This window comes from Mustela nivalis (genome assembly GCF_964662115.1).
Source record: "Mustela nivalis genome assembly, chromosome: 15".
NCBI lineage: Eukaryota > Metazoa > Chordata > Mammalia > Carnivora > Mustelidae > Mustela > Mustela nivalis.
This window is the reverse complement of record NC_139034.1, coordinates 58015322-58036493: the sequence shown is the minus strand read 5'-3', so window position 1 is coordinate 58036493 and position 21172 is coordinate 58015322. Positions and strand designations below refer to the sequence as shown.

The 21172-nt window shown below is 39.7% G+C and overlaps 1 protein-coding gene across 22 annotated transcripts in view; it reads right to left on the bottom strand.

The window, feature by feature from the left end:
• The window catches only part of LMO7 (LIM domain 7), a 202566-nt gene that overhangs the window by 40620 nt on the left and 140774 nt on the right, over positions 1-21172 (bottom strand). For 15 of the 22 annotated variants that reach the window (XM_082701234.1, XM_082701235.1, XM_082701230.1 and 12 more), the window contains 7 exons: positions 19665-19695; positions 18757-18870; positions 13981-14179; positions 10313-10565; positions 9106-9384; positions 7020-7739; positions 6013-6042 (listed from right to left, as the gene is read on the bottom strand). In XM_082701234.1, coding sequence (XP_082557360.1) covers positions 6013-6042; positions 7020-7739; positions 9106-9384; positions 10313-10565; positions 13981-14179; positions 18757-18870; positions 19665-19695 — 1626 coding nt within the window. Of the gene's footprint in view, positions 1-6012; positions 6043-7019; positions 7740-8613; positions 8815-9105; positions 9385-10312; positions 10566-13980; positions 14180-18756; positions 18871-19664; positions 19696-21172 lie in introns of all 22 variants that reach the window. The other 7 variants (XM_082701224.1, XM_082701221.1, XM_082701223.1 and 4 more) reach the window with 3 other exon arrangements.

Below are 21172 nucleotides of genomic sequence, written 5' to 3'. Positions count from 1 at the left end.
GGTGTAACCTGCTTCCAATCATCCACATTTGAAACCTAAGAGCCATTTTTCACCTTTGCCTCTCCCTTCTCCCTACTTTCAATTAGTTATCAAGTCCTCTTATTCAGTGTCTTTTTCTTTCCACTTCTTTTGCCAACACCCTAGATCAGAACACAGTCAACTCTTACCTAGACCTTTAAAGTAGCTTAAATTATCACCCAGGCTCCAGGTCTAGTGGACCTGTCTTTAACTGTTCCAATATGAAAGCCCTTCATCTGTATATATACCTTTTAAAATGCCACTCATTCCTCAGGATCCCAGATACATTAAACACTGGATGGGTATGTATAACTTTCTATTCATTCTCCCACTTGAACTTGACTTGTCATAGACCAAAAACATGATTATTCACCCATAACATACTCATCAATGAAATTCAACTCCATCCTCCAGATTACAGGCCAAAAATCTTGGAGTCCTCCTAGATGCCTCTCTTTTTCTTATACATCATAACTGATCCCATCAGTAAATACTGTCAGTCTACCATCTAATTATAACTAGGACACAACCACTTCTCACCACGTCTACCATTACCACCCTGATCCAAGCCATCGTATCTCCCACATGGATTATTACAATAATCAGTCTTCCTGCTTCTACCCCTTCCTGCTCAACAGTATATGCTTAAAGCACAGCCAGAGGGATCTTCTCAAAACTGCACTCAGATCGTGACATCTCTGTACCATGCACCCACCAGTTTCTTTCCATTTCACACAAGTTAAAAGCAGATTCTTCCAAGACCTAGGACATTACCTGGATCCTGCCCACCTCTCTCAGCTCATCTCCCATCACGCCCTTGACTCACACTGCTCCACCAACTGGTTTCCTTGCATGTGCCCAACGTCCTGCTCTTCTACTGACTCTTCAACCAATCATATGGCTTATCTCTTCCAGTCATTTGCTTGGACATTACCTCAATGCTTCCCTCCCTGACCACCCTACACAAAAGATGTGTTTATGGACACATCACCTGCCTCATCTTATATGATTACAAAGCAGAAATTTTGTCTCCCGTATCACCTCAGCCTAGAAGAGTGTCCAGCCCATGGTAGGTGTTGATAAATGTGTTGATCTAGAGAATATTCTACCACTTGGATAATAATTCCTACCTCTTCTATGCCAAAAGTGGTCTGGCCTATCTCTCCACTCCTCTAATGCTTTAGCTATACCTTTCTCCTAGCATTACAGGGTTGTGTGTGTGTGTGTGTGTGTGTGTGTGTGTGTTTGCACGCACGTGTGCTTAGTTTAGCTCCCTCACAAATCCACATGTCATTTGGAGAAAAACCCATTAACACATAACAAGGCATGTAGGATACATGCATTTAACACCTGTGGCAAGAATGAGGTATGTTTTCATCATACTTAATCAAGCAAAATAAACTCAAAGTGTTTCTTTTTATGTGTGTAGGATAAATCAGGATTTCCTCCCCAATGTTTTTTAAGAAAAGCTTTGTAGGATTTATTGAAGAGTATTAAGGAATTACACATAAAATATATATCAAGTTATATACTGGATCTTTAAAAATATATTCTTAACTAGGTATGACTATATATAAACCTGCCTTATGTGATTTTGAAAATATAAATTAAGCTATAACTGCAAAGAATAAGACTTTTTGTGCTAGGATTTTAACAGACTTCCTAAAAAGAGGGAAGAAAAAATTTTTCAGGACCAAGGCATGAGAATAATCTGGATACCCAACACATAAGATTTCCTAAGTTCCAGGACAAACACGGAAATGCTAATATTTTAATAATCTTTTGGTAGGAGGGAAGGCTGATAGTCTCGGCTGGCCCAGACACATCCACGCACGCTCTATTAGCTCTCACCCTCCTGCACTATAAAACCTTAACACAGTCCTTTTCAGAAAACATGTTCACCATGAACAGAGGCTACATTGTCCTCCTGAGAGCTCAGAGCACAGAGTCAGGCACCCAGGAGGAGATCCCCAGTGTGAACCAAGGGAGCCCAACACCGTCCAAAGCAGACTAATCCCTGCGTCAGGGAGGAATGGGAGTTCCCTTTGTTCCTGAGGGTGTAAAGTTACCTAAAGAAAGCCTGGGCACATTCCATTCAGGAAACTGGGAACCCTGCTGAGGCTCCCAAGCCTGGTAGTGGCATCAATCTGTATCCCAACCTAACATCACTTAGCTTCTCTGAGCCTCAGGTCCTCATCTTCTAAGCAAGGAAGGGATTGTTGTAAGAAAAGAAAGAAGGTTACACCGCTTGTATTTTAATCACCATCAGTGCTACACACCAACTATTCTTGTGAAGGCAAACATGACTGCATGGGATCTCCTGAAAACTCCCAAAACAGCTTCAGACTAGCGAGGCCACCCCAGGCCACAGTGATAAAATCTAGAACTTTCTGAGTACAGAAGTCTTTCAGCCAGATCATGAAGAATTCTTTCCTTCCTTATCAGAATTACCAGTATAACATTAAACTCCTGAAGGCTTACCGTGTGCCAGTCACACTGCCAACTGGTCTACCTGGGTTAGCTCCTTAAATGATGCCCTCATCTGGTTCTCCCACTCACTAACTCGACGTCCTCGGGAAAGCTGAAATATCTGTGTCTCTTTCTTCAGATACCTGCAATGCATCTAATACCTACTGTCTGCCTCACAGACTAGAGATAATCTAAGAAGTAAGGGATCAGAAAGGACCAACATGTAGAAAATGTCCTAAATATAAAATCACTGGTTGCTTTAAAGAGCAAGTAGAAATTCCATGATACTAAGTCTGGGGTCCCTAGGGTCCTGAACTTTCAGGGAAAGACAGGGATATACTTATTTATGCATTTTTGAATATATTTTCATTAGGTACTGTAGGAATTCTCGAAAGCATAATCAGTATTAAAACCTGGATAATAGGCTCTAGAGTGACTACAAACTACTATGATAACATAAGAAACTTTTCATTTATAGGTTTACAGTCTAAATCAGGTTTTCCCTATAGCAGCACTATTGATATTTTGGGGGTAGAAAATTACTTATCGTAGGGGGCCGTCCTGTGTTTTGCAGGACAATTTAGTGGCATCCCAGGATACAAAAGCACCAGATCGCTAGTAGCAAACCCCCATCCCCAACCCACCCAGTGTAACAATCAGAAATGTCTATGGATGGGGCACCTGGGTGGCTCAGTGGGTTAAGCCGCTGCCTTCGGCTCAGGTCATGATCTCAGAGTCCTGGGATCAAGCCCCGCATCAGGCTCTCTGCTCAGCAGGGAGCCTGCTTCCTCCTCTCTCTCTCTGCCTGCCTCTCTGCCTGCTTGTCATCTCTCTCTGTCAAATAAATAAATAAAATCTTTAAAAAAAAAAAAAAAGAAAGAAAGAAAGAAATGTCTATGGATATTGCTGAATGTCCACTAGGGACAAGACCCCCAGAAACTCACATCTACTTTATTTGCCTCCTCCTTTTTGTTATTTTAGGTGTCCTCACAGTTCTACAGAATTTTTTGGCCAAAACCCACACAGGAAATGTTCATCTCTTCGTTGTCTCTGGTTACAACTTTACCTTCAATCAGTTTTTATCTCCTGTTGATCCTGGCAGAAGATTGAATGGCTTAGTCCTATTACTAGGACTAAATTATAACGACATACCCTTCCAACAACTTTGTCCTTCACAGCTTCTGCCAAGAGGCATCATAACCATGTTTTCAACTGTCATGGAACCATACAGACAATCCATGCAACATAAAAAGCGCATGTGACAAAATACCACATATAAAGCATCATATTAAAAATAAACAAACTGACAGATGTTAAAGGCCAGTAAAAAGCAAGCCCAAAATGAATAAGCTAAGACTTCAAGAGGTAATATGCGTTCCTCTTTCGCCTGGTCCTTAACCAAAAAGAAAGCATTCACGTTACAGGCAGTCATTTTTCAATCCCAGGATGTTAAGCAATAAAGATTTTCCAGGTAAGTATTCTAAGCTTGAAAACGGAGAGGATGTCCAAGAAATATCATTAAGAGATATCACTTGTTTCCTGTAATAGGAACACATCTAGAAATAGGAAATAAGTTCTAGATGAAATGCCTATACTCAATCCAACTTTTTGTTTTCATTGCAGCAAATCGGTTTAAGAAAAACATTGCTAACTGATAGAACACTGAAAAAAAAAAAATGTCCACATAAAAGGTATTGATGACAAGTGGTATAAAACGCACTTTAGTTTTCTGAAGACATTTTCGCTTTACTCTCCATTATCTGACAAGTCATGCATTATTCATCAGTCTCAATTTACAGACAGCCTTGCTTTATTTGTGTTACCGTGGCGCTCAACTACAAGGGGGACCAGGCTTTAAAACAAATACTGTACTGCGCGAGCAACAATCTGGAAATAGTCTACAGAAGGTATTTGCTGCTGCCAGCTAGAGCCAGAAAGATCTCTAGCTTTCTGAACTTGGCATTTGAGTTCCTCTTCTGTCTTCTTAGCCCAGTCAGACGGGGCACATCCCTCCAGAGGAACACAGGGAGTCCCGGAAATAGCTGTGCGTGCTCGCGTTCCCAGATCCCATGCCTGTACTCAGGGTCCTTCCATCCTCTTTAAGAAAAACAAACTGCTGCCATTATCAGGTCTTATTAGCAATGAAAATTCTGGAAGTTTTCATTCAAAATGCTCAAAGCTGCAAAGACTTTTCATTCGTTAAAAAAGCTTTCCTGTGATGAAATGAGCGGATGCTTAAGTGTCATGCTGTCCAGCACCTCGTTCACCCTCACCAAAGAGAAAGCTTTCAGCCCTGAGGAGCTGGAAAGGGAATAATGTGCCTTTGCATGGCACATTGAAAGCATGCTGGGAGACTGATTTTTTTAAAATCAGTCGCTGAGAAGTTCTTGCAATTAGTTGCCCGTGACTCAGTTACACCTCTGATACCTAGAATGGTTATATGGCTTCAAATAGTAATTTTAGTAATTTCCAAGACTTCTACACTTATTATTATCCAATCCTATCAAAACTAAAGATTCTTAGAAATGACATAAATCCCAGTGGGGGAAGATACTTAGTTGCAAAGGCTTAGGCAGATTTAAATATTTGACATACTTAAATTTTCTTCTTGTTCAAAAACTATTAACAATTAGATTCATAAAGTCACAGAAAGTCTGATGGAAAATATTAAGATGCATTTACCTGGTTATTCTGCACTAAGAATGAATGATTCTACAATGTGCAGTAAAAAGTAAAAGTATGGTAGCATTTGCTTTTAACTGTTACTTTAGGGAAACATTTCCAGAAAATTTTAAAAGATTTTAATTTTTGCAGTTTTGGGAAGCTGATTTTGGCTTTATGACACAGCCATATTATAACTTTTTATTCTAATCAGGAATCGTGAAAATGTTTCCAAACTCTACCAAGAAAAAAATTAATGTTATTCCTCATCCCAGTTAATAAAGCTCCCCCCAAAATAGGAGTATATAGATAATGCCAACTGTATGAATTCCAACTTTAAAGTGAATGCTAGCATTCCTTTTCCAACATAGAGTTTCTAAAATGTTCTAAAATAACTTTATTTGGAAAAATAAGATAAAATAGAATAAAAGAGCTTTATTTGGGCTTCAACAGGCAGAAGTGAGAATTTTGGTCTTTGTAGCAATCAAATACTAAGTTAAATATACCCAATCTTAGGCAAGTAATTGTGTTACTTTTATTCAACTCCTTAAATTTAAAAAAAAAAAAAAAAAAAAAAAAAAAAAAGGAAAAGAATGGGGTGGGGGGGGGAAGACCTAAATTTTAAACTTCTAATAAAAAAACCTACCGCAGTCACATAGCACTGCATGCACTGTGCGCTTGGGCACAGAAATACTACCGTTAGGTTGCAAAATTAAGAAAAATTTTTCCATTTTTTAAAATTACATGCACAGCACACAGCGTACCCATTTAGTGACATGCCAGAATAGAAGCGCAGTGACATTTTACACAAAGGACAAACAATACACAGATTTTTTTTTTTTAACTGTGAACTAAAAAACTTACCCATTCTCACCATAAATCTTTTGAAAGAGTCTAAGAAATCAGAAAACCAAAAATTAAAAGTCACTTTTCAGTTCTGTTACTCTCTAAATGTTCAATATCTTTATGATCCTAAGTAGAAATGGACAAATCTCAAAAGGTTTTATTACCTTCTTGATAATGTCTCAATTTCTAATTGATCTCATATCTCAAGGAATCAAATTAAGTGAGATAAAGAGTTTCCTAATTTACCTTGAATCAACAAATCCATAACAAGGAGCTTCCTGTTACCAGGAATAGAAGTTAGATGTGGATCTACTGATTTTAATCAACCTTGTATTTGTCCATCCCAAAGTTCAACAAGCTAAACATCAAAATGGCAAGTTGCACAACACATAAATGCAGACACATTATCATCAAAATGGCCATAATTGCATACAGGTAAAATGTAGTAGACGGCAAATAACATTCATGCATTTTAATAAGGGTTGCGCTGAATTTTAAACTATAAATTTAAAAAGTCATATATTGATAGTCCAAGGAACCTAGGTCAAAACCAAAAATCATAATTAAGTTAAATGAAATTTGCAATGCCATATTTTAAAGGAAATGTTTACATATAAAATCATACATTCCAAAATATGAGAAACACAGAAAACTAAACTACAACCAGACTGGTTCAGAAAAGCCTGGACATGAGAATATAAAGTCGATAAACATGGCTGGAAAACAGTTTCTGGAAACATCATGTTGCAGATAGTATCATAGTCTTCCTTGAGGCCAAAGGCAAGGTTTGTGTCTACACATTTTAAAACAGGCCTCAAATAGCTGAATTAGCGTTGTGCAAATATGGAATTGCACTTTTTCCAAGAAATCACTACAGGTTCTCACGACAATATAAATTTTTACAGGATGCTTCAAAATGGCCCGTGACATGCAGAGTTGGGCGATACAATTCCACTTTCTCACACAGGAAAAGTTACACAAGACCATCCATGACAAGCAAAATCCTTTCAGAAACACACTCTGACCTCTCGACCATCAGCCGTTTCCTGTGCCTAAGTCTGCTGGCCTCCCGGATGGCCTCCCACTTCTGGAGGTCCGCCTCACTGCAGGGACCAGGGGTGAAACTGACAGGAGGCACAGTCGTCCCCAGTTGCCAAGACTGGATCTTGCGAGTCAACATGTCATCTTTCTTCTGCCTGTAGGAAGGCACTAATACTCTACAGCTCTTCCTTTTTTCTTTGGGTGGGCGTGTCCTTTCAAGTACACAGAGGAATTTTGCTTGAATTTCTGGAGGAAGAGTCCAGGGTTCGGGGAAAGGGACCGGTTGGTATCTATCTGGCGCCCCTGACAGAGGCACCTCTTTTTTCTGTGCTGGAATTCGGCGAACAATCATATCATCTTTTTCTAGATCTGGAAGTACAAGTTCACCTTCTCTACACTGCAGAATTATATCTCGCTCTACAGGATCATCTTGCTCGGAAAACCTTCTAAAGTCTTCAAAAGCCCGGAGAACATATGGATTTGCATGGAAAGCTCCAGTCTTTCTGACAAAGAAATCATCATTCTCTAAGTCAGGATCGAGGGCTGACATCTCAAGGTCATCTCTTTTATACCCCGGTGCAGAAGAGAGATTCTTTCTGCGTGTTATGAGCCTTGGGCCAGCAGTGGGATCAATTTTGATATTTGTTTCAGAAGATAAGATGTCATCAGAGTATGTTTGGAGTGCCTGAAGTAATAAAAACTGACTGAAGCACAGAAAAGAAAAAGGAAGGGAGAATCTTATTAAGTTTAGGTTGAAAAGGTAATTAGGCAGCAGAGCAACTAGCCCATTACCATGGGTAAATTATTTTAGGGTACCATGGGAGAGATTCTTGCTTGGAAGAAAGACTAGCCTTTAACACCATCACCCGTGACCTTCTTGGATACCATTTAAAGAAGCAAATTCAGAGTGTACTTCTTGGCAAAGGTGGGCACCAGCCAGGTCAACTGATGGGGCTAGAACCTAGACAGAGTGCACTTGCCTCTCTGTCGTACATACATTTGCTTTCTCCCTTCCCTTATTCTGTTAGCCACGGTGATGTAGTCCCCATCCCAGAGAAGCAGGAACAATCTTGATGAGATCCAAGAGTTGGTCATCAAGCACTTTATGCAACCAGGTAGTCAGAATTTTAAAAAGAAAAGAAAAGAAAATGCTGTGAACCTTTCAAAAAGACCCTGATGAATCTTTTCTTTGCCTTTGCCCACCAGACTGGCAGGCCCTGATGTTTATCTAAAAGTTATTTCCTTTCTCCACATCTCCACACAGAACACAACCATATACTAAGTTCAACTTCTGCAAAAGCTTTTTAGAAATAGTTTTCCAAAAGATTTGACTATGCCCCACATAACTATGTACTATCTTGTACATCATTGCGCTGAAGAATAGTTAACTTTATAGACTTCCAAGCTTATGTGCTCCCACAGAAAGCAATGCGTCATACATTAGGCTTTTGTGCTAAATATTATGAATGAGGTATCAGGATCCAGCACGTCACGGTCAGAGATTAATGGAGCAGCAGCAGCTGGCGCAGGGGTCCCAGGCCAGACTCAAGGCGGGCAGGCTCATGCACACAGATACACCTGGGCTCCTCGGCGGCACTGCTGCTTCTCCTGGCTGCATGGGTGTCCCGGGAGTTCCTGGCCCCTTTGGTTGCCAATTCCAGCAGTAGTGAACGTCTTTGGCAGCTGCTGTCTAGCCTATGTTTTGCTTTTTGGATTCTACTAAAAATGGAGGAGCTTCTGTCCGAGCCCAAATTCTCATCCTCAGAATCTGAATTCCTCCTACTGTAGAGCGATGCAGAGAAAGGAGGGAGGGAAGGAGAAAGAGTTGGAGAACACTACAACTACTGAAAATCCTGCCATGCAGAAGGCTTTTTAAGATCCAGGTCCTAAGGTTTACATTTAAACAGCATTTTTTTTTTTTTTTTTTTTTTTGCAGTTACAGAGCTTCTATAGGTATTGAAGAGAAAAGTAACCTTTCTCTCTCTCTCTCCTTAAGCAGCACACATAGAATGCACCGAGCCAGGGTGCCGAAGGAACACTAGGACAACAGAAACGTGCACAGAGACAAACCTGAATCCCTGAAATTCTTTATACCATGGTCTGTAAGTTTCTCTTTTTATTCTTTTCCAGTTCACATCTTCTGGGATCCAACATTTGGGAAGAAACTGATCAAAAGCATTCCCTGGGTTTGGTATGACTGGACTTAGCTTTCGCACATAAAGATCATCCTTGATGGTGTTGGGCAAGCTTGTCTTGGCTTCTTCCACTTCCAAGTAACAAGAGGACCTTGAAGCTTCTTGTGCTCTTGGCCAGTTCTCCACATTTCTGCCCCAAGTTCTCCTCTCGTTACTGTTCAAAACATCCAACCGGTTAAGATACCGAATGACAATTTGTGACACAGAACAAAAAGTCATGCTTTTTGGCTCACAGTTTATGCCACTGGATGGGACATATTAGTTGCCACTCTCATCATTAAAGTTCCTAGAACAAAGTTAAGGCATTATAACGGCATCTCATTTTAATTAGAGAATAACTTGATACACAAGGGCCAAAGATAATTATAAGATGTGTTAAAAAGAGACAAACTGCAAACAACCTGGGGTGTTATGTATCAAAACCAACATCACAGACACTCTGATCTGGAAGAATTTTTCTGACCTCGTCAGTGCGTACGGCCCAGGGGCTAATGTGTCAGCAGGAGGAAACCTTGGTGAGTAAGAGCTAGGAGAGGTGGTTTTCGATGTGAAACACTCGGGCCTCTTTTTCACTCGGAATCTACGGTTGGCTAAGTCATCCAAAACTAGATCAGGCAACCTTCGTTCATCCTCAGAGTCCGAACCACTTTCAGAACCATACACTTCCTTCTGACAGCAAGTTGCATTTGACAAATCCCACTCTGCTCTGCTAATTTGATGGGAAATTAAAGGACTGTCTGCGTGTCCACTGAGATCAATCAAGACAGGGGGAAAAAATGGAAGAAAATAACTGCTCACAATGAACAACAAAAGTCATCTAATCAGCTGAAAGATGTCATTAGGCTAAAGGCATGCGTCTAAAATAGAACCGGCTCTTCCTAGGCTGACACTTCAAATGGAAGAAATATCATCAGGATATGCATGACTAGAGATATAGGTAAGAAAAAAATTTTTTCACTACTGAAATTTATTATCCATGAAATACATTTTAAGAACCATTCCTTTTCCCATATTTAAAATCCCAGCAAATTCACAAAGCATACTGAATTTTAAAACACCATCATCAGCTTGCATCCCAGTACCTTGGAAATGTTCCATCTGCTTCTGGATACACCGGGCTGGCCCAACTTCTTCTGTTATCCTCATTTTTGTCCGGCTTTTTCTTCCTCAATGGCGCCGGCACATAGGACGGCTGTCTACTTTTATTGGGCAAAAAACGGTTGAACGGTAAAGCAGATTTGGGTTCAATGGCTGAAATCCTTCGATAGGACATATCATCTTTATTATAATCCTGCATTTTGGATGTAAATTCAGAATCTGTGTCACTTTCACAACCTATAAAAAAAGCAAGAGAATTTGCTTTATTCTCCAGATCATTTGTCTAACTGAACCCACACAGCGAGCCTGCTTTGTCCTTCCCTTGGAAACCCAGGGCTCTTCTGCTAACTCTGGGGAATATTTTTAGAAATTTGTCATGAAGTTGTGATAAGATCCATTAGGAGGAACTTGCTTTGCATACTGTAGGCGCATGCGCTACATTCTTTTCCTGTTGTATAGTCTAAGCAGAAAACGTCCCCATTAACCACTGAATTCCTTCTCTTCCCAATATTCCTTGCCCCTGTGACTTTACATCAAATTTATTGGTGGGACGCAATAAACTTGTAATGAGTAACACGTAGCGATCGAGTCAAAGATGCCTAAAATGAGATCCAAGAGTCATTCAAGGAAAAGTCCGCAATTTAAAATAAAGTATGCCGTTGTCTCAAATTTCTGTGAGGTGAGAGATACGGGAGGACATGGAAAGAGAAGCAGAACGCACAATATCACAAAGGGGTTAGCCAGATCCTTGTGAGACCTCTAGAAGCAAAAGTCACACATCAGAGAGGAGGCTGGGACTTTAGAAATCATTTGGTTCAAAGGAATATCAATCAAGTCTCATTCCTAAACGAACACACACAACTCAAGGTTTTTTGAGGGTGGCCATGGAAATATTAGGAACCTTGTGTTTTGATCCCCAATCATTCAAACACAAATTCAAAACAATATACTTTGACACACCTCAAGGTCAGACAGATACAAATCCTGATCTGTTTTTATAAAATAAAGAAGTCTGCTCTTTTTAAAGGAACAGGAACAAAAGAGGCTACAAAGTACTACTAGAGATCCAAGCTGAGTTGTCCCCCTTATCTGCCCTTTTCTTCCTGCTTCTGTGTATCTGTAAAGAAAGTTTGCAAATGTTTCTTGCTTCCCACCAGGGCTCCCTGGGAGCATGACCTTGCTCCATACCCACGGACCTGAGGACCTGAGAACTGTAGCTTCTCGGCACTAAGAACCCCTATAGGGTTAACCTGTGCTGGAGCCGGTCTGGTCTCCTCTCTCCTGCTCACCAGAAATCTACAGTCAGTAACACTGAGAATAGCCTACAGGAAGTGGTTGAGCACACCCCTGTGAGACCAGGAGGCCGGAACAGGGTAAGGGAGAAAAGGCAGAAAGGGAGGAAGCAGCAGCCGCTAAGACCAGGAGGGTTAAGAGTCAATCTGATGCTTCATTTTTACGACCTCCTAAAGATGACATCTTTGGCAAAGAAGAAAGATCTTAAAGAGTTTTGCCAAAATGTGTACCTGTGAAATTTTAAACACACAGGGAGATTATTCTACTTTGGAATATTTAAACTTAAAATCTCTTTATTTTTGAGTCCAGTGGCGTTTTCTACGGATTAGGCAAATATTCTCGATAGAATAAGGGGTTTTATATAAAACCAAGCACCTTGACTCTGCCATGCTGTTAACCTAAAAATACTATCCTAACGGCGGAGATCAGTTTGGGATTACAAACGTAGCAGAATTTCAGCATACTGATCACAAAAGTTCAATTATCTGTGCAGTACGTAGCAGAATTTCAGCATACTGATCACAAGAGTTCAATTATCTGTGCAGCCAGGCTGTTCTTCCCTTCCTCAGTTGTAAGGACTTAGCCTTCCCTTCCACCCTCTTCAAACAAGCTCTGCAACTCCCTCCCCACTATCAGGAAGCAGGGCACAGTGGCCTTCTGCTTTCTGTCACATGTACCAGGCATCCACTCCAGCAAGTATCCAACAAGAGGACTTTCATTCCACACCCTAGGCCCACCGTACGGGAAGCACTGGAAGTCTATTCCCACATGCCCTCTGTCTTTGTGGGCAGGATACATGTAAACAGTGCATGTGTTAGGTTATCCAGTCAGCACAAAGCAATATAGTGTGTTGAGAATTTCAGCCTCTGCTTTACAGCTTTAATCACTCAGATGAATTATAAGCTCAGATTCATTTCCTTAAAACTGTGCTGGTCATCTGGGCTACGGAAATGTCAGAGAGCAGACGTCGGACAGCAGGCAACCATCGGAGAGCAGACAACCAACGAACACAGAAGCAAATATAAAAGTTAACTCTTAGATAGCTACTTACTTTTTTAATTTCAAATGTCACTACTGCTCTAAAACCTAAGAATGTGGGGGTTGGTGATCCTTAATTTGTTGATTAATTTTCTTTTTTAAAACCAAATCTATCATACATCACTTTTATGTAAAACTACATCAGAACAACAACAAAGCTTGCTGTTGATGACTGTGTGCTGAGTATTTAGGACAAGTCAATCTGAGGTACCTCGGAAAAACAAGATGTATAAATAATGTAGGGGTAAATATGTGTAAAGCGAACATAGTACAATGTCATGGTAGAACTACGTGGCCAGAACAATGGTCTTCAACTGTAAAATTCTTTCAACTTTGCTGAGGTTTTAAATGTTTTGTAATAAGAACCTTAGGAAAAACAACTAAAAATTTAAGTGTGATTATCAATATAACCCGCAAAGTAAAATCCCTAACAATCTAGCACAAATTCACGACCAGAACTCTCAATGTTTCATGTTGATGGTAGAAGCACAGAAATTTTACTGGTGGTTTCAATCTACCTAAATATGAATTGTTAGAGGTACACAGTAAGAAATTTCTGACACCACCCAATGGCCACTGGAAGAAGACATACACTTAAATAACTGATCAGGATTTTGAAAGAAGGGTCCTCTCATAACAGAGTAACTTTCATTTGCATGTTCTTTCTTCATACCATCCTGGATTTACTCTGGACTAAGAGAAGCAAAAGAGGTTTTCTAATACCATGCTAGTACGGCTATTTAATTTATCAAAGTTTAGCATAATACTCCATCGTGATAGGTATCAATCGTTTTGGGGAGAGTATTACGGAAATATTCTTCTTGCTTTTCCTTAAGTTTTTTTTTTTTTTTTAAATCTTTTGGGGAGAAAATTATTCAGGAACTAGAACAGACTTTTATAGACTCTTTCTTTTTTATGTGTAAATGTATCAGTGAATAGGCCTCCGAGCACAGATTATTAAACTTGAATCTGGAGAAAAGAGAATGAGGATCGATTATCACTGATTCAACAGGTCTCGGTTAATAGTCTCCCTGCTTTCCTCTGAACATGGAAGGATTAAAAAAAAAAAAAAAGTGAAAACTATCACCATTCTAGTGGTGATACAGTGAGGAAGGAATGAGAAAGACAAAGGAAAAGAAAAAGAAAAAAGAGAAAGAAAAGGAAAAAAAAAAAACCGTCCAATAGTCTAGTCTCTGTGAAAATCTACATTTTGCTAAAAATGTTTGCCCCAATAGATTTTGCTCCACTTTTCTCCTACCATTCCCAAATCTGTCTTAACATGCAAACACATTAAAAGTAAACAGTCAAAAATGCAACTCACCCTCACGTCCACCTCTCAATGTGATATCAGAAGAGCAGCTTGTGAATGACCTAGACCCCAAGGAGTCCAAGCTTTCGAAGGAGTCTTCTCGCTTATGGTTGCCTGGAGAAGTAGGAAATTCTCCACGTTCAGCACACCAGATATCCCCGTAACCACTGTCCCTGCCGCTCCTTTTCAGGCAGCTGGAGTCTTCTAGAGCCTAAAGGAAAAGTTTTTAAAGAAGTTATTATAAACTTTCAAAAATGCAATCAGTCTTTACTTGTTTGCAGAGCTCAAGTTATGCTATTTTTGATAGGGGAGGCAATGAGATTTCTCTGTGAACCAAAAAAAGAAAATCTGGCAAAAATCAGAGTATAAATCTGTAAATGTTTTCCCAATATACTTGGCACCTATGTAACAATAAGGAGGTATTAAAAAAAAAAGGAGGCATTCAATATTATTTAATAAAAGACTATCATTTATTTAAAAATAATGGGGGAACATTTTAAGAGAAGAAAAGCTAATAATACATTCAAGTGATAAAGTCAGTGATTATTTATCTGGCAATAAACATGAAAGGAGTCAAAGCATAAAGCCAACTATAATTTTGATATCCAAAAGGAGGTAAGTTCATAAGATTATAGTCAGCCTACCTCCAGGAAATATTTGGAGGTTTTATAATGAAGTCACTGTAATTAATATGGTTTCTTAACAAAAACCTTTAAGAACAGAAAGAAGACACAACAGCAAGCACACACCACAGAATTCACTCATCTCCACTGATTACCAAAAACCTAGATCTGCCAAGAAAGCAGACTTGCTTGTGGGTATTCAAAATTTACGTTCTCTGAATCCAAACAAATAAGTATTTGTTTGACTCATGAAGACATATATATAGACATGTAACAAACATGATTAGCCATAGGTTTGTAAATTACACAGAACTTCATTTAAAAGCATAATTTGGGGGGAATCTGGCTCACTCAGTGAGGAAAGTGTGACTCTTGATCTTGGAGTTGTAAGTTTGTGGTTTTTTTGGTTTTTTTTTAAAGATTTTATTTATTTATTTAATAGAGAGAGACACAGCAAGAGAGGGAACACAGCAGAGGAAGTGGGAGAGGGAAAAGCAGGCTTCCCACAGAGCAGGGAGCCCGATGCAGGACCCGATCCCAGGACTCTGAGATCACGACCCGAGCCAAAGGCAGACACTTAATGACTGAGCCACCCAGGTGCCTGGAGTTGTAAGTTTGACCCCTATGTTGGGTGCAGAGATTATTTAAAAGTAAAATCTTTAGAAGATCTGATATTTAGGTATTTTAGATATGTTAGATATATTTAGAAGATATATATGTGTGTGTATGTATATATAGCATTATTTATTTGACAGACAGAGATCACAAGTAGGCAGAGAGGCAGGCAGAGAGAGAGAGAGGAGGAAGCAGGCTCCCTGCTGAGCAGAGGGCCCGATGTGGGGCTCAATCCCAGGACCCTCAGATCATGACCCGAGCTAAAGGCATAGCCTTTAACCCACTAAGCCACCCAGGCACCCCTACAGCATTATTTTGAATAACATTTCTCTATGAAAATGTTAATAGCAAAATAAAACTAGACTTTTTTTTTTTTTTAAGATTTTATTTATTTATTTCTTTGACAGAGAGAGAGATCACAAGCAGGCAGGGAGGCAGGCAGAGAGAGGAGGAAGCAGGCTCTCCGCAGAGCAGAGAGCCCGATGCGGGGCTCAATCCCAGGATGCTGGGATCATGACCTGAGCCGAAGGCAGAGGCTTTAACCCACTGAGCCACCCAGGCGCCCCAAAACTAGACTTTCTAAAATTAGAATTTCAATAAAATTATAAAGTCCTCAGCACTGTCCCAATATATAGTAATCAAAGAATATCTATGACTAACTTTTTCCTACAGTGAAGGTGAATGTGTCGTTAGCAGACAAATCAGAAATGCTAGCTGCAGATGAGCTAGCTACAGAGAGTTTGAAGAATGCCGGAATTCGTAACACCAAGATGTAATATGTGAATCTTGATTAAATCAGAATTCAGATAAAATAAGCCGTCAACAAAAGTTGGGAGACAGTTGGCTAATTTTGAATATGGACTTGATATTAGATGGTAGGGAACATTTACTAATTTCCTTCAGTATAACAGACATTGTAGCGACACAGAGGAATACTTTTGCTCCGACGAGATGCTGGCTAAGTTTTTAGAGGTGAGAGATCTGTAATTTACCTTGAAATGATTAAGTAGAAACAAATGAATGGGTAGACAATTAAAGCCCATATGGGGAGGTTTTAATAGCTGAGTCGGATGACACGTATTTGGGTATTTGTTGTACGCTCCTTTCAACTTTCATTTGTGAACACTTTGAACATATGGATAAAGTTGAAAAAAGAATGTGCACAATGCATAATTAGCAGCTGTCCTGGGCACACTTTTGGCTGAGACTGGATCTGTCCATTCTTGGCTCAACTCCCTGACCAATATGTGAAGCATCCTTAAGGTCTAGTGGATTTATGTGAGATTTCATATACATCAGACACCAGATACCCTGACATTAGAGTTGACAGCCTGCCATGAAAACGTGAGCACCTACAACTTGCATCTCATTTCCAAGGAGATGGGGAAGCTGGGCCTAGTGCTGATACCACCAAAATACTTCTCAAAATATAAAAAGATTTTTAAATTTCTGAGAAAATCTATAGATCCATCAGTTTTCTTAGAAATGTACTTCTTGAATCTCAGAGTCCTTGACACAGAGAGAGATGATTTTTGACCTCATAAAATGTTCAAGTTATTGATGATGGGCCACTTCAGTGATAAAAGAACCTGAGTCTGACTCTGGTGCCTGGTTTTTACAAGAACTTCCCTCTGACCAGTCACTTAAAATGAGTCACCTCCAGTTTATATGATGACTCAGGTATGACAGCTTACCAAGTGGTTTTTTTTGTTGTTTTTTTTTAAAGATTTTATTTATTTATTTGACAGTCAGAGATCACAAGTCGGCAGAGAGGCAGAGAGAGAGGAGGAAGCAGGCTCCCTGCTGAGCAGAGAGCCATATGTGGGGCTCCATCCCAGGACCCCAGGATCATGACCCGAGCCAAAGGCAGAGGCCTTAACCCACTGAGCCACACAGACGCCCCTCAAGTGTGTTTTTTAACTGAAACTCTAATTTGGCCATTAAGCATGATCTATTTCAGTGTGAAACACTTGAACAAGTGACTGTTAGGAGAACAGATGCGAAACAGTGACCAGATAGATACACTGACACACTTCTTATAGCCATCCCCATTCCATAATAATGGACTGGAAACAGCTGTAGTTTTATCTATGAAAATGTTTTACCTACTCTTGTTTTAACACTAGTGACAGGAAACAGCTTTGAATAAAGAATTCCCCAGCACAAACGCTGTACTAGGATTATTCAATCTGAGTCAGACTGCCATAAAAAGAACCAAAGGCTGTAAGAGAGCACTAAGACAGGAGCCAAAGTCCCATACTATTTTTAACTAGAAGTTTTCTTAGCTGGCATAACTGTAAGGCAAGGCTCTGCTCATGTCCCAAGCTACCTCCACCGTCATCCGTCACAGCCTTATCCTCTCCCACTGCAGTGACCTATCTGTTCATCTGTCTCCCTCAGAGAGTGGTGCTCTAGGACGATGGCCTTTTGCGAGTGTTCTCCCAACACCTAGAACAACACTTGTGCAAGATAACTCTAATACCTGAATTAATTCTTTCAAAAAATTTGAGTGAAGTACTATCAACTCTCTCCCATTGAAAAGCAATAAAAATCAAGAAGGAATACCTATAATCTCATCTTTCTGCAATGTATGTAGCTGGGCTCAGGCAGAAGTATTTGAAGATCAGAGTCAATGTAAGGCAAGGTGTTCATCTTCATCGTAACATTTCTATCTTACAATTATGGTAACTAACATTTATTACATCCTTAAAATGTGCCACAGACTAATGTTAAATACCTTCTCAGTACAGTGCCATTTAATCATTATAAAAATCCATGCAGCAACTACTGTTAATTAGACAGTAGCATATTATTTTAGTTACCTATTTTCTTCTGAGCACTGCAAATTCCCCTGGATCAATATTCCCCTAGGAAATTTAATTTTCCCATTTGGATCTTACAAAAGAAAATTTGCTACAACTGTGGTCAGCCCTAGCACTGGACTCTTCCTCAAACAATCCTTAAACATTCAAAAGCTGCAAGATGGACTCCAAAATATAAAGGACTAGAAATGTGTCTAGACCAAAAAAGTCTAATTTAAACCCCTTATCACATTGCATGTAACAGCATTTACTGCTCTCCAGGTAAAAGCAGCAAGATGGCAGAATCATGGGGAAACTGGAGCATGGGCATTGAAGGTATAATGGCCCATGACAAGATATTAAGACAGAGAGACTGAGTAAATTCCACACCTGTAATAGTCCTAAAGCACCTCTCGACTACAGGTTGAGTTCCTAATATAGAAAGAGTTAAGTTATATCAAGGGCCTTAGAAAGGAAGCAAATGAGTAGGTCATTGAATTACCTAAAACTAAGAAAGTAATACCTAGACTCACTCACTCCTTGGTGGTAGTGTATAAAACCAGTAACAACTCTTTCTACCCAGCACAATCTAGAGTGGAACAAAGATAATAGGAGCCGCCATATTTGTTAGAAGAGGGGAATAAGGCAGAGGAGAAGTGGAAGGGAAGGAGTGTAGGGAGGGGGAGGGAGGAGGAGGAAGTAGTAGGATTGGGAACAGTAGTCGTCTCATCCAGATGTGGTTTCCTTACCTTAGTCAGAGCTTGTCCTAGAAGATTCTCAAATGCTTTCAAATTAAGATAGGGTCCATTATAGTACGGATTACTTTGTGCTTTTCTTCCCAGCCAGTACAATGTTATCAAAACCTTGAAAAATTCCACGAAAACAACAAGGTAAGTCTACTTAGTAACTAACTGCAAGTCCAGACACTGGTTAGCACTCTAGATGGAAGACAGCATATCTATGGAGGCTGAAAAGAAGTAGAGTTTCTTTTAAATTATGTGAAGGAGAAGGATCATTAAAAACATGAATTATTCTTCAAGTTCTGTCTCTGAGCACGTTCTCAGACCAAAAGCTCAGATCCCAACAGCAATTTGTATACTCTAGCAGTACATAGAGAACATTTATGAAGAAACCGAATTAAACTTTAAAAGCAATCTATTTTTCTGACAAACTTTTAGAATGAACCCTTAAAATCAGTAATCCTCAGCTTCCTTAATAGGGTGCTCGTGTATTTTTTTAAATACAGCATGTACACCTTTAGAAATTCTTCTACTATGCAGAATGTTAGACATATAACTGCACTGAGCAATTACCCACAGTTTTTAAACATGCAGTCTTTTTCCTTAAAGTCTGATCTGGTGGTTTGACATACTCCTCTAAAGATCCTGAAGTACGTTCATTTGTTTTTCCCACCTTTCTCATGTATAAGGACCCACCCCACCCCACCCCCTGGTCCCACCGCCCCTCTTACTCCCTGACATCAGATAATATACAATTTAATATTAAATATACTTCGAGTTCCTCACTGCTTGGCTACTCGGAACAATTCCACTAGAAAAAGGATTCACAGCATATTGGATATTTTTAGATCCCACTGCCTTATTACAGAATACATAAGTAAAAAACCATTAATAATGTTCCCTTAAATATAGCTTACATTTTTCACTCTCCTATCAGTCTCTTCTTGCCTGTAAAGAAAAAAAGAAAATGCCTATTAAGTAATATCTACGAGCTTTAAATTATTAAGTAGAAAAAACTCCTTTTTATTCTAATGTTCTATGAATATTATTACCACCTGGACATTCAAAAACCTTCGACTGCATATTATCCATCAGAGTTTCTCCACGTTCACTGATTTCATGAAATAGAATGATCCATTTTCTATAAAAAGCAAGGCTGTCTTTTTCTCATTTTTTTCATTAGTCTGATTTTTTTTAATACACTATTTGCATTTTTTGTATTTTCATTTTAAGCAGTGTTTTAAACCCATCCAAAAGTGGGGCAGGTCAGTGTGCCTCATGGCCCAAAAATGGAGAAAAGACAAAAACCTAAAGAGTGGGGCGGGCGTGGGGTGGGGTGCAAAGTTTCTCATGGAGTTTTCTTTTCCATCGTCCATGGGTTTTTTACCCAAATTCCTCAGAGCAAAATGCTCAGAGATCAAGGTCCTGCAGATGTTGAGAATTACAGTTTTAAAAATGGCCATGACTCTCTGCCTGAAGAGATTTCAGTCTGTCACAAGAATCATGAGTTTTCTCCCACAGCTATGAAAGGGCATGGCATCTATGCGAGAAGATAGAAGGAGGCAGATGTCACCTCAGTGCTGAAGAAGCAACATCAGTTAACTACCAAGAGGCCACCCTAAACTTCCTGCTTCCTGTCTTGAGACAGACTGAAGCAGGATCATTGCTAATTCAGAGACTGGAGAAGCCAGAACTAGATCAACTTTCTGGCCTAAAAGTCTGTAAGTATTATATTTTCCACATAAAATGTATATACATATATGTCATATGTACATAGGAGAGATATAAAATACATATCTAACATATAAGACCTGAACACAGAAAAGTAAAAGGGGAGAGAATGCGCACACAAACATTTAACTTAACTTTCAAAGAATCAGTGAGACAGCTATAGCCATTCCTTTCCAGAAAACAAACATGAAGTAAAATGGACCTGAGAACAACATGCATCTCCTATCTACCCCAAAACAGGAAAAAACAAAATCTATGGGTTCTTATACTACTGTGGAAATGTAAATTTATGCAATGACTTTAACCTTTAATCTACCCGGTAATAATTACAAAAGCTGAGTATATGCATATTCTAGAACCCAAGAACTCCAATCCCTGGTATACATCCGGGATTATAATACAGCAGAAATGCTGGAATGCATGGCTGTACCTGGGATTCAGCAGAAATGCTAACATATATTCACCAAAAGTCATATATGAGAAGGTTGATGGAAGTACCCTTCATAATAGAATAAACTGGAAACTGCACATAGGTCGTTAACAATAGAATGGCTGGGGGCACCTGCATGGCTCAGTGGGCTAGTATGTGCCTTCAGCTCAGGTCATGCATGATCCCAGGGTCCTGGGATCAATCCCTGCATCAGGCTCTCTGCTCAGCAGGAAGCCTGCTTCCCTCTCTCTCTCTCTCTACCTG